This window comes from Mesoplodon densirostris, chromosome 19, assembly GCF_025265405.1.
Source record: "Mesoplodon densirostris isolate mMesDen1 chromosome 19, mMesDen1 primary haplotype, whole genome shotgun sequence".
In the NCBI taxonomy this organism is placed as follows: Eukaryota; Metazoa; Chordata; class Mammalia; order Artiodactyla; family Ziphiidae; genus Mesoplodon; species Mesoplodon densirostris.
Genome location: NC_082679.1, coordinates 48,465,979 through 48,479,699, shown reverse-complemented (window position 1 = coordinate 48,479,699; position 13,721 = coordinate 48,465,979). Strand labels below are relative to the sequence as shown.

Genomic DNA, 13,721 nt, shown 5'->3' with positions numbered 1-13,721 from the left:
CCGGAAGTGCGCAGGCAGTGCTCGCGGCGGCGGCGACGGCGGCGGGAGGTTCGGTTGTCGCCCGTTGGCCGCGCGGCGCCGCGCTCGGCGGCCGCCATTGCAGGTCAGGCCGCGGGCAGGGAGCGCGGGAGGCCGCGGGGAGCGAGGGCCGAGCCGGGAATGGGGGCGAGGGTGCGAGGGAGCGGGAAGCTAGGGAGCTGGGGCCGGGCGGGGCACGCGGCTCGAGAAGAAGAATGGCGAGCCGAGGGGCGGGGAGTGGGGGAGCGGCGGGCGGAGGAGGAGAAGCCGGGAAGGGGGAGGGGAGCGGGGAGGGCCGTGCAGAGGTAGGGGGCGACCCAGAGGGGCCCCCTGGTAGGAGGGCCGGGAATTGTGGAGAAGGGAGCAATGTGGAGTCGGAAGGTGGAGGGAAGGAAGGGAGCGAGCAGGGCGGAGCGGGAGAAGGGCGGAAAGAGTGGCCGAGCGCGGGCGGAGGACGGAGAAGGGGGCGGCGCGGGCCGGAACCTCGAGGTATGTGCGGAAAGGGGTTCTTCCCTGGGTGGGGAGGGAACCCAGCACGGGATGCTTGCGAGAGTCGGGTAGAACTGGAACCCAGGAAGTAGCGGGAACATCAGAAAGGGGATTTAGCGGGGGACTGTGAGGTTCTTTCGAGGGGACATTTTAAGTCGGGGGGGAGAGGCTGCTGGGAGCGGTAATTGGGAGGGTGGTTGAAAGGAAGAGACAGTCTGGAGAGTGATCCAGCTTCATTTGTGGGCGGAGTGAGAGACGAGAGAAGAGTGGGGTGGAGTCGGGTCCTGGAGGAGAGAAGTACTTAAGAATTGAGGGGGGGAAATAGGGAACGATTTGGAAAATGAGGGTGGTAGAGGGATAACGTTTAAAGAGTAATCTTTGGGAGGAGGGAGAACGGTTTGGAAAGAGTATTCCGGGAGTTGGGAGGTGGAGGAAGGCAGTTTAAAGAGTAGTTTCCTTGGGAGGTAGGAGAAAGGGTTAAACAGCTTGGAAAGCGGTCCTAGAGATAGTCTGGGGGTAATTTGTGGAGGGGGGGGAGAGGGGAAGCGGATGGAGAAGTCCCAGAAAGTGGGCGGGGCTAGAAATAGGAAGTGTTTGTAGGTCAAATTGAAGGGAGGGGAGGGGGTCGGGGAGAGGGTGGAGAAGATGGGGCTGGTGGGAGGGGAATCCAGTACAGAGGGAGACCTCAAGTAGAGCTATAAAGGAAGGGGCTTTGGGGAAGATAGGGTGCCACAGCAGTAGGAGGAGGAAGGGTAGAAGGGGCCGCAGAGTAGCAGAAGATGGAGAAAACTGGAGTAACTCAGATCGACTGAAGCCATCTTTTCTACTCATTGTCTACAAATACCAGTAATTGATTCCCTTCCATCATGGGAATCTTAAAATGTGATGGGAAAGTACCACATGTATGCATAGTGTCCACACACGTTTTTGAACCCACTCTTCACTAATGAAAAGTTTGGAAGCATTCAGTTCCACCTACTCTCCATGGCCCCTTTTTGGAGGAGAGCAAGCTTCTCATTTAGAAACTGGATTTTAGCACTTAATGACATAACATAAGCCTGTCAAGAGACAAGATATGCCCTTTGAAACTTAGACTCTCCCCATCAGTCACAAAATCACAACACTGCTAATAAAAATAATGTATTGAGTTGTATATAAAAGTTCCTGAATTGTTCATTTAATGGAAAGACACACAGAGAAATAGTTATCATGCTTAGAGGTAAAAAACGTTCCAGAACTTAATCCCTGAAGCAGTTTGGTGAACCCTGACTGCCATATTTGAATTGTTCTCCCATTGTGTAAGCTTGATTTTATTCTGATAACATGCTGCTTTTATAGAATATTTTAGTCCACTATAAACATTAAAATAAGTACACAGAGTAGTATAAAGTCATTCTATTGGACATGTACTAAGAAAATGCCATGTTCCTCTAGGTAATCAATAGCTTGACCCTAAAGGTTTACCCTGTTAGGCACTGTGCTGAGGACTTTACATTCAAAACTTCATTTAATGCTCACAGCCACCCTTTGAGATGGGTTCTCTTTTATGCTCAGTTTATTGGTGGAGAAACTGCAACATGAGATTAAATTACCCCCTGTCATATGCAGGCTAGATAAATGGCAGAATCAGAATCTAGGTCTGATTCAGTTCTCACTGAATCCCTAAACACAAAGAGTTTCTGGGACCGAATAAGAACTCAATAAATGCTAATTGTTGGCCCAGCAATTTGCAAGCATTTTGTGTCATGTATTTAATTTTTTAAAATAAAAATGAATTTTTTTAAATTAAGAATTGTAAAGTTAAAGCCTTTATTCCGTTTAAAAAGCAACAAAAAAAGAAAAGATGAAAGGGCCAGTGTATTACAGCTAAACATTGTTTAGCTGTCGTAAAATTTAATTATGTGTAGTTAGGTTAAACCATTGAGTCAAAGTCCCTGTTTCAGTGAAAGCTGCATATTCTGTTTAATACGATACATGCCATGCTTTCTTCTGCTACATTTTATTTTGGGGGCAGTTACCATCATGAGGATCATTGCTCATGATGTTCTCTGTAAGACCTTAGTAATATTAACAATTTAACAACTCTGAAACCAATGGATAAGAAATTTTGTAGGAGGTTAGATGAATCAGTGACAAAGAATGTGCTCTGTTCTTTTGACTTACTTTGCCTTATGCAGGCAGGAAACAGAGGTTTAGGCTGTAGTTTTGAATCCTGGAGGTAACCTTCAGTACATCTCTAGGGATTTCAGAAACCTAAATCTCGTCAGTTGGATATGATGAAAAGCAGGCTCATTTGTTTTGAGCTGCCTGCCCAACATGTCATAGTTACTTCGGTGGCGAGATATAACATCTTCATAGGTGGTTTATTTGCCATCTTGTGGGAGATGTTACGAGAAAGGCTAATGTTTGTAAAGCAAGTTCTTGTACTGATGTCCTGCATGAGAAGGGGCTGTGTGAGAGGACTGCAGGACCGGCCGGATTGTGGAGGAGTTAGAATTCACTCCCTGTCTACCACTTACTAGCTGTTCCACCAGTTACTTAACCTTTAACTTCTCTAAGCCTGTTTCCTCACTGTAAAATGGGAGTGATAGTACCTGTATCATAGGATTGTTTTCAAGATGAAAAGAGAGAATCCAGATAAATGTTCAAAAAGGTTTAGCTATGTGAGAAATGAAGCTTTTTGTATTACAAAGATAATGCTCTGCCTGAACTTTTCTTCCTAATTAAGAAATTGTGGTGGCACTTTGATTTTTCAGGTTTTTAATGACTTTCAAAATGACAGTTAAATAAGATGTATCCCAGATTTGGTCTGATTTCAGACCTTTTGAGTTGATTAGGGTTCCCAATGTGAGTCTTGGTTGATTCTGAGAATGTGGGTTTCTTTGCTGTTCTGTGGTTTGTTCAGGGGTCTTGAAGTCATCTGGACCACTGTCTTGAGAAACAACAGTGTCTTGACTTTACTCAGGATCTCCAAAGTAACTCGAGGTCTCAAGACAGGGGATGATCTGGGGCAACCTCAGATATTTCTAGAAATATCTTAATATTTCTAGAAATCTTGAAGCCCCCCACAAAGGCATTTTTTTTTCTTTAAGGGAAAAAAATAGTTAAAACATACAAAGTGTTTAAAAAGTTTCGTTTACATAGCTAAAGTCATTTGACTAAGTTAGGAGTATAGAACTTATGCGTTTAGTTTGTTTAGCTATGTAAAGGCCCCCAAAAATTGAGTAGTAAAACATTTCCCCCATGGGATATTTTAAGGTGCTAAAGTAGAATTTTAAAATTCACAAAAGGGATGCCTTCCCCTACATCACTTACTAACTTGGTAAATACACCCTCGTGTACATAGGGGAAGGTTAGGGAGTCAAAATAATTCATTGCAGGGGAAAGGTGTTTGGATGGTTTTTTCCACACCTTCCTATCTCTCCAAGTCTCCAAGTCTGTACTGTAGTTGTGGCCTGTGAGACTCCACTCTGAAATATATTGAATTTAAACATCTTTTTGAAAAGTGGCATCAGTTCTTCCTGGCTGTACAGGAACTTGGAATTATTATTCTTCAACAAAGACCAGTTAGTTGGTCCTAGCTAAATCTGGGATTAAACTCAAGGCTGTTGAGAGTGAGGTGCTGGGCATCTCTTCCAGTGACTCCTTTTAGTGTCATGATTTGATATGGTGCATTCATGAGACCGTGCCTTCAGATGTTGCTCTTGATAAAGCTGCAGTTTCTACACAAGCAATACCTTAGAACAAGCACTTAGAAATTGCTCTGCTTATTTTTAAATGTTGGAATGAGTTGAGACTGAAGACTTAGAAATCTTTGTTATACGGAAAGTTTTCATTATAATGTTACTTGTTATTACTTATAGGATTGACTTGTATTATACTTCTTCACCTCCTTGTTTTCCTACTAACTTTTTCTGCCTGCTTTCAAGGGGTTGAGGACAGATTGGGCTGCATGTTCTCATTTATCTTTTTTTTTTTAAAGAAGATGTTGGGGTAGGAGTTTATTTTTGCTGTGTTGGGGGGGCTTTCTCTAGTTGTGGCAAGCGGGGGCCACTCTTCATCGAGGTGCGCGGGCCTCTCACTATCGCGGCCTCTCTTGTTGCGGAGCACAGGCTCCAGACACGCAGGCTCAGTAGTTGTGGCTCACGGGCCCAGTTGCTCCGCAGCATGTGGGATCCTCCCAGACCAGGGCTCAAACCCGTGCCCCCCGCATTAGCAGGCAGGCTCCCAACCACTGCGCCACCAGGGAAGCCCCTCATTATCTTTTTTAGTCATCTCCACACTAAGTGAAATACATATTTCCTGTCACCTCCATCAGGTGTGTTATCAGTGACGTACTCAGGTATACATACCTACTCTTGAGAGTAGTTGCCTAGAGCAAGGAGCAAGAAGAAGAATCTGATTCAGCCAATGGGATATTTTAAGGTGCTAAAGTAGAATTTTAAAATTCACAAAAGGGATGCCTTCCCCTACATCACTTACTAACTTGGTAAATACACCCTCGTGTACATAAGTATAGCCACATCAGTCCACAGGTTCCTGTGAGCTAGAGTCTTGTAAGCTGGGTGCGAACTTCATTTGTATTCACATCTCTGGCATCTCATTAGGTCTAGCACAAGTTTTTAGGCCACAGAATTCTTATTTTTACAAGAATTGCTAGATGTCTGCCAGTATCAATGGGTGTATTCAGGCAGGGCTTCCTACATAAGTGGATAAGAGCTGTGTGTGCTCATTGAAGCATGGCGACAAGTAGGGAGGTGCAGCTACTCTGACCCAGCTACCAGGCATCTGTTTTCCTTTATTCACTTAGGCCACCGTTTTTTCTGTTACTTTGTTTTTGGTTTTTGGCCGCGCCACGCAGCTGGCGGTATCTTAGTTCCGTGACCAGGGATTGTACCCAGGCCCACGGCAGTGAAAGCGCTGAGTACCAACTACTGGACCACCAGGGAATTCCCTTTAGGCTACTGTTTTGAATTCCTGTTCTGATAGGAGACTGTCGAGGAAATGGGGAACGCACTGAAAATATTTCTACATCCCCTTTACCTAAACAGTCTGCACATTCCTATCTCAAACATGTGGTCAGAGGTCTTAAAGATTAATCTCGTTCCCTGCCATGATTTTCCTAAAATTTGTATCTGTGTGAACACCCTATTGCTTCTGTGAAACCACCTGTATTTTACACTTAGCAAGGAAAATACACTGTTTCATCAGTCATCAAAAGCTTATTTACAAGAACTCTTTCTCAATCTATATGCATTTATTAACCTTTAGAAACTTCACAACTTCAGTTTCAATTATTGAGCCTTTTTTGATTCATGGCTAAAATGTACCTACCATTCTCTGAATTTTACTCACAATTATAGTGTGGAAATGTTGATTTATTTATCCCATTCTTTAAAAAATTAGCTATATGTTAGTCTCTAAAACATTTCCACATCTTTTAAAAATTTATTTATTGGCTGCGTCAGGTCTTCGTTGCTGCACAGGCCTTCTCTAGTTGCAGCGAGTGGGGGCTACTCTTCGTTGTGGTGCGTGGGCTTCTTTGTTGCAGAGCACGGGCTCTAGGTGCGCTGGCTTCAGTAGTTGTGGCGTGTGGGCTTCAGTAGTTGTGGCTCGCGGGCTCTAGAGCGCAGGCTCAGTAGTTACGGCGCCCAGGCTTAGTTGCTCTACGGCATGTGGGATCTTCCCAGATGAGGGCTCGACCCCGTGTCCCCTGCATTGGCAGGCGGATTCTTAACCACTGCGCCATCAGGGAAGCCCTCCACATATGTTTTATTTGGTCTTCATGATAGTTAAATGAGTCACACAATCCAGGTTTTAGCCCCACGGTCATTAAGTGACTTGTGTATGATGACACTGAAAGAGTTCCACACTTACAGGCTGGAACCTGAATTTAGGCCTTCTAATTTTTTTTTTTTTTTTTTTTTTTTTTTTTTTTTGCGGTATGCGGGCCTCTCACTGTTGTGGCCTCCCCCGTTGCGGAGCACAGGCTCCGGACGCGCAGGCTCCAGACGCGCAGGCTCAGCGGCCATGGCTCACGGGCCCAGCCGCTCCGCGGCATATGGGATCCTCCCAGACCGGGGCACGAACCCGTATCCCCTGCATCGGCAGGCGGACTCTCAACCACTTGCGCCACCAGGGAGGCCCAAGGCCTTCTAATTTTAAATTATTAGTCTCTCCTTCAAGAAACCTTGGAAGAATATTAAAAGTGCTTTTGATTGTTCTGTTGATGGTGGAGGTGGGGCCTTCTTATCTGTCAGAAGACCTTTGCTGTCCTGAGCCAGTGTATTACCTGTTGTCAAGTGGTACCACACCTGGTACTGCTACAGCAGGTCTGGCTTATTCAAACATGACTTATTGATTCAGCTCTTGCTGAATGCGTGTACGCAGTGCCTGCCTGATGCCTTCATGCCTTTTTATTCTCACTTGGGTTTCTCCTTCGAGAGGGTATTGATTATGAGTGTAAAGTTGGATGACCTAGGTTCTTGTGTTGGCTCTACCACCTGCTAGCTGTGTGGTACCACATAAAGCAAATGTATCCCTCAGTTACTTTATCTGCAAAATACGGATAAGTCCCTATCTCAGAGTGGTTGAATGAGATACCACCCATGATATATATGCACAGCATCTGATTCATAGTAAAAATTGAATAAATATTAGCTGCTCTTTATATTTGAATTTGAAGCCCAGTGATTGACCAACCTCATGTTTCCAAAATGTGTTTGGCGCTCAAGAGTAAGAGGTTCCGCTGTCTTACAGGGCTGCTGTGAATATACTTTTCACTGGAGATCCAAAACAAAGATTAACATGTCAGTAAGGAAACCTGTTTAACTTTAAGCAGGTGTTTGCTAATCGTGAGCACAATTATAATTCCTATTAACTTGCTGTTCTACAGTTGGTAAACACTGATCTGATAACCTTCCACTAGGCTCCATCTATTCATTGGAAAGATTTGTACAGAAGCTATAGTTTAGATCCCCCATCCCTCAATCTCCCCATTAATCTGTTCTTCTCAGGAAGACAAAGTACAAGAAGCCAGTTGGGGCTTCCATGGTGGCGCAGTGGTTGAGAGTCCGCCTGCCGATGCAGGGGACATGGGTTCGTACCCCGATCCCGGAAGATCCCGCATGCCGCGGAGCGGCTGGGCCCGCGAGCCATGGCCGCGGAGCCTGTGTGTCCGGAGCCTGTGCTCCGCAACGGGAGAGGCCACAGCAGTGAGAGGCCCGTGTACAGCAAAAAAAAAAAAAAAAAAAAAAAAAGAAGCCAGTTGTTTCAGGCAAAAATGTCCCATTTTAACTCATTCTTGTAGAGTGCCGCAAACTTGCCACCAGGTGGTGCCATTGTATAAAACGAAAGTAGATTAAGCGTCAGGGTATCCTTAGTGTCTAAATGATGAAAGATGGGCAAAGTGTTTGATGAGAATCACATCAGAAATCAGCTTACCGTTCACTAAAGTTGTCTGGAAGACCTTTTCCATTCTCTTGGCTTTTAGTTAAAAGAGATCATTTGAACCTTGAACTATAAGATAACCAAAGTGGCAGACATGAAGCTTATGTCATCACCAAAGGAAAAAGTAAAATCTAAAAGAATTCCTTAGTTTTTTAGAACCATGCAGAATGGAAAATATAATATCCTTGAGAAAGGCAAGTTAGCATACTGGCCAAGAGTGTGGGCTCTGCAGTGTATGTGTTGGGTTCAGATCCTGGCTCGTAGACTAGTAGCTATGCGACCTTGAACACAGTTGTGATACCTATTAACTTTTCACACTGTAGTTGACCCTTGGTGATCTGAAGCAATTTTATATGTACAATTATCAGTTTAGAATTTTTACAGGTTATAGAGTTGTTAGGGGATTGAAATTAAATATGTCTAAAGCACTTAGAAAAGTGCCTAGCACATACTAAGTGACAAATGTTAGCTATTGTTATTCTAAATAAATTTTTTTTTTCGTCTACAGCTTATTTTCAGTTGCTTTTTAAAGACGGGAAGCTCATGGTGCAGATCATTATTTCCAGGTGAGTACCTTTTGAGACTTTTTAAAATTTAGCTTGAATGATTAGGGCTATTTAGGTTTGAAATTTCCCTGGAAGAATTGGGGTCCTTAGGTGCATCTTGCACAAATCCTTGCATTTCAATTTCTAGTTCAGTGTCTAGCACTGCCCAGTTTCTCAAGAATTCGTGCTCAGCAAAGAGATCTCTTGGGCCTTGAATGGTGGTGTAGGACACTATTATTCATCCTTCACCCCTCCAAAATATTGTAACCGCCAGCCCTTTGCTTGCAGTGCTGGGGCTGGAGGCCTGGCAGAATGGGTGCTGATGGAGCTACAGGGGGAGATCGAGGCTCGCTACAGCACTGGATTAGCTGGAAACCTCCTGGGAGACCTACATTACACCACTGAGGTGAGGGGACTTTTCTTTCCCTGCCTAATGCTTCAGGAAAGCAAGCTACACCAAGGTGGTGCTCCCAGGACCCAGAGTGAGGACTGCCCTCAGGTTTGTTTTTCAAGGTCTAGCTAAGCCATTGCTTGTTCTCCCCCCACCTCTGCAGTAGCAGGGAAATTTAGCTTTGGGGAATCTGGAAAGGTCACAGTTCTAGAAGTAGAAATTCTCTTACTTGGGGCTAGAAAGAGTAAAAAGGATATGAGGGTGGGTTGTCCTCTGTGGCTTCTCAACAGTGGTTGAGCGAGTGGAGGTGCCAGCATTGCCTCCCAAGAGCATCTCTAGAAGGCACCTGAATGTTACGACCTTGCCCTGAACCTCAGGCATCTCATTCTTGTTCCGCCAAAGGGAATCCCTGTGCTGATCGTGGGGCATCATATCCTGTATGGGAAAATCATCCACCTGGAGAAACCTTTTGCCGTCCTTGTTAAACACACTCCCGGGGAGCAGGATTGTGATGATCTTGGCTGCAGGAGTGGCACCCAGTACCTGGTAACAGCACTCATCAAAAACAAGATCCTTTTCAAAACTCGCCCCAAGCCCATTATCACCAACGTCCCCAAGAAAGTATGAAAGAACCCCGGATTTTCCCTAGAGAGCGGCCAACTCCTTGGACTCGTGCTCCGCTGCCACCTCGAGGACGGATGGACAGTTCCCTGGGACCACAAGGGGGTCCTGCTTTAAACACAGGCCATCCTCTAGGTATGAACTCAGATCCCTTCCTTATGGCAACCGGCTCTCTTGGTGGAAATTTGGCTCCGTTTCCAAGGAACCCGTCTCCTTTTCCAACTTCATCAGGCTCATTGGCTTCAAATCCAGCACCTTTCCCTGCTGGTGCTCGTGACCCAAGCATGGCTTCTTTTCCAAGAGGGATGAATCCCACTGGCACAGGTGCAGTTTCTTTCCCAAGGCCGGGTGGTCTCTTGGGCCCAAGCCCAGGGTCAGCTCTAAATCCTAGAGCAGGGGCTCTTCCAGGCCCAGGGCCTCTGTCTAACCCAAGGTTAGGGGGTCTCCCAGGGCCAGGTCCTATGTCCAACCCAAGGCCAGGTGGTCTTCTGGGATCAGGTCCTGACCCCAGAAGTGGTGGCCCCATGGGCCCTGGATCTGGACCCAACCTGAGAGCAGGTGTCCTGTTGACTTCTGGGAATGGTCCTCCCAATCCTAGGCCCGTTGGCCTGGGCCCCGGACCAAGTCCTAATCTGAGATCAGGCTTTGTAGGTACAAACCCTGCCCCGAGGTCAGGTATGTTTCCAGGCCATGGCCTTGGGCCCAACCCAAGGTCAAGTGGCCTGGGCCCAGGCCTTGGGCCTAACCCAAGGGCAGGTGGCCTGGCTCCAAGCCCTAATTTGGACACCAGACCAGGTGGCCTCTTGGGCACAGGATCTGGTCTTAACTTAAGAATGGCTGGACCTCAAAGCCTAGACCTTGCACCCATTCTAAGAGCAGCAGGTCTTTTAGGAGCAAATTCAGCTGCTTTCTCACAGTCTTCTGGAAACATGGGCACAAGCCCATCTTCCATGGCCAGAATACCTGGCCCCATAGGCCCAAACTCGGGTCCTGGCTCTCGGGGAATTGGCCTTCCAGGGCCAAATCCATCTCCCATGTCAAGGGCTCCTGGCCCCATTGGCCCTAATTCAGCTCATTTTTCAAGGCCCGCTGGCCCCATGGGAGTAAATGCTAATCCTTTTCCAAGGGGGACAGGTTCAGGGGGCTTGAACCCAGCTGCTTTCTCTCAGTCTTCTAACACATTGGCTTCAAACCCCGTTAGCTTCCAGAGGTCTGCTGGCCTCCAGGGCTCTAGTCCGGCAATTTTCCCAAGAGCCTCTGGGCCACTAGGCTCCAACCCAGCTAACTTTCCAAGGGCCACTGGTTTACAGGGCCCAAGTCCAGCTACCTTCCCAAGGTCTACTGGCCCATTAGGCCCTGGTCAGGTTACTTTCCCCAGGTCAGCTCCTGGGCCCCTAGGCTCTTCGCCAGCAGGCCCTGTGGGTATCAACCCAGCTCCTTTTGCAAGGCCAACTGGGACCCTGGGTCTAAACCCAGCTTCCTTTCCAAGGATGAATGGCCCTGTAAGCAAGACTTTGGTCCCATTTCCTAGAGTGGGGAGCCTCCCTGGCACAAACCCAGCTGCTTTCCCCAGACCAGGGGGTCCAATGGCTGCAATGTACCCAAATGGAATGTTACCCCCTTAAACACCATTTTCTCTCCAGGACCACCTTGGTTTCCAGGCACTGTGGTTCTGGGCAGGGGCTGTGTTTTCGGTGAAAGGGTAGATATGGAGCTACAGTCTGAAGTACATAGTTCAGGCTCAAGTTCAAATGAGCCTTTTTCCCCCCTCTGCGTCTTTCTTGACTGACTGAAGGTGAAATGTTATCTGTGGGACATGGACTCTGGCAGGTGGGAATGATCCCGCGTTGCGAGAAGGAATCTCCAGCCTTCCAGAAGCCTGCTGTGCTTTTGTCCCACAGCTTTCTGCCCCTTGTTTCTTACTAGTTTCTTGAATTGTTCTTGTGGACTTTTCCTCAGGGATACATTGGCCTGCAGGTTCCAATTCATATGCGGTCCCCTGCTCACCACTGGAGAATCAGCTCACTGCTGTCTAGAAATGTTGCATTGGTGAGCGGACCATGCTTCAGCAGCACTGACCTGGTCACTCTCTACTGCCATACCTTCCCCTGGGGGCTGGAACACAGAACAGGGAAGTGCAACCACTTCAGAGAGCCACCAAATTTCTGCTGGCCTGACCAGGCCTGCAGCTCCCTTCTCCTGGGACTTACTTAGAGGAGGCCAGGATCAAGGCTCCACTGCTCCTCCCGCTCCCTCTCCACTGGTACTCCCAATCAGAGAACCTCAAAATTAAACTGATGTGGATGGGGTTATGGGAATTGGGGTGGGGGTGGGGGGAATGAAGGGGAGAAATCACTGTGCTTCGTTCAGCCTGATGTGAAAGGATGGTTGGTGTTTTCCTGCATTGTACCTTTTCTTACTGTTTCTTTAATAAATGGGACGAGAGGGCTGTTGATTTCACTCCCTTTTTATTACCTGTCCCACAGGGAAGGAAGTTTACCCACTGCTTTTCTTTGTTTCAGCTTGGCCACAGTCCTACATTACCTTCCAGATAATGACATTTTCAAGGAGGAAGCAAGCTTTGGTTTTTAGCCTTAGCTGGTTAACTAGGGCTCACTCACTGGCTCGTAATTTCACCAAAGACCCCGTCCACTCTCTACAATAAAAAATTAAGCCACCATAGGTGTGCAGTTAGCAAGGTAGACCTACTGTATTCCCCAGGTCCAGAGGCAACTGTGACAACTTACCTGCTTCTGAGTTCCACTGGAATCTCCTTGGCAAAACTAGTTCTTCCTCAGGTACCAATCTTGAGACTGGAATAAAGAGCTAGCTTTTGTTAAGTACAAAGAGGGAGGGAGGAGCTCAGAGGTACCAGCATTATGTGAGAATCTTTATTTTGACAAATAAGTGCAGTATAAAAAATTTGACCTGAAAGTAAAAAAAAAAAAAAAAAAAAAAGTAAAAATAAATATGTTTACAAATTATTTTAGAAATAATACAAAAGAGGATTAAAATTCTCATTGAGGAAAACCCAAAATGTGTCCAATTGTATAAAGGCTCTTCCCTTACAAGAAACGGGAATAAAGCTGAAGACCCAGTTTGGTTTCGCTGCTGAAAAATGTACAAAATAACTTAGAAAAACCAGTTGAGGTCAAACGTTGTGGGCCCACTACTTGTACCTGCCTACTCTCTTGATCTGGAGAAAGTTGATTGTCACAGAGCAAGGCAGAGCTGATGGTAGGACAGCCAAGAGTTCTCCATCTGGGAGTCCATCCTACATTAACCTTCAAGTAAAAGCTGAAGAAAAACAAGCCCTTAGTGAAGTCTGAGCTCTGCAGTTGGCTGGCCAGATTTCTTCCATTGTAGTGCTCAAAATAGTTTACTTCTTGGCCAGCAACAACACGCAAGAACCTGGAACAACTGCCTTCAGCAAACGCCTGCCGCCTCTTCCCAGCCTTCATGGATTAGGCCTGATGTCAGCCAGCAGTCGTCTTCTTACAAACTCAAGGTCTGTGTGATGCAGCAGTGTTCGCTGCAGCTGGAAAACCCCTGAGTTCATGGGAGATGAAGCACCAGGGTTTGCCAGTCTGGCTCAGAGCACACTTTGTTCCTTCGTAGGAAGCACCTGGGCACACTAGAGGCTTGCCCTTTCGACTACTGTCCACCTTAGTGCTGGTTCTGAGGGCTCAGCAGGCCCCTCTGAGAGTGGATGTTTGGTGAGAAAGCACGCTTGAGCAAGCAACCTCTAAGTCAAAGGCTTAGTCAGTATCCCAGTTTTCAAACCCAAGAGCTCAGAACAGTCTGTGGATTGCAAATCTGTAGAAAATGGCCTTCCCTCACTCCCCCTCCGAAAAAAGAGGGAAATCAAACAGCCTCGAGAGGCGTGAGAGAAGAGAAGAACCTTAGGATTTAGATACCAATTCCATCTCCTAGTTTGGTTTCTGGACAGAAGCAAGCAAATGCAGTAGTGACTATCCACAACTTGGCTGTAAGGATTCCCTGGAGAAGCCACTGAGGAGAATGGACAGCCTCAACGATGACCAGCTTGGATGGAGGGTTCCCTTAGGGAACACTGAAAAGCTTTCCATTAGAGGTGATTGTCAACAACCGTAGCCTGAACGTCACGGGCACTGCTCAGCTGCCGAGGAATCCGTCCAGGCATTTCCAAGACTGTAGCCAGTGTGGTCAGAGGCTCCCAATAGTTTTGC

The 13,721-nt window shown here is 46.8% G+C and overlaps 2 protein-coding genes across 2 annotated transcripts; both read left to right on the top strand.

The window, feature by feature from the left end:
• On the top strand, positions 1-9,519 carry CHTF8 (chromosome transmission fidelity factor 8). Its single transcript, XM_060084736.1, has 4 exons — positions 1-103; positions 8,465-8,522; positions 8,790-8,907; positions 9,295-9,519. Exons 2-4 carry the CDS (start codon positions 8,500-8,502, stop codon positions 9,517-9,519), a joined length of 366 nt encoding a protein of 121 aa, XP_059940719.1. The 5' UTR covers positions 1-103; positions 8,465-8,499.
• On the top strand, positions 9,516-11,958 carry DERPC (DERPC proline and glycine rich nuclear protein). Its single transcript, XM_060084735.1, has one exon. It carries the CDS (start codon positions 9,516-9,518, stop codon positions 11,136-11,138), a length of 1,623 nt encoding a protein of 540 aa, XP_059940718.1. The 3' UTR covers positions 11,139-11,958.
• Positions 11,959-13,721: the final 1,763 nt, after the last annotated feature.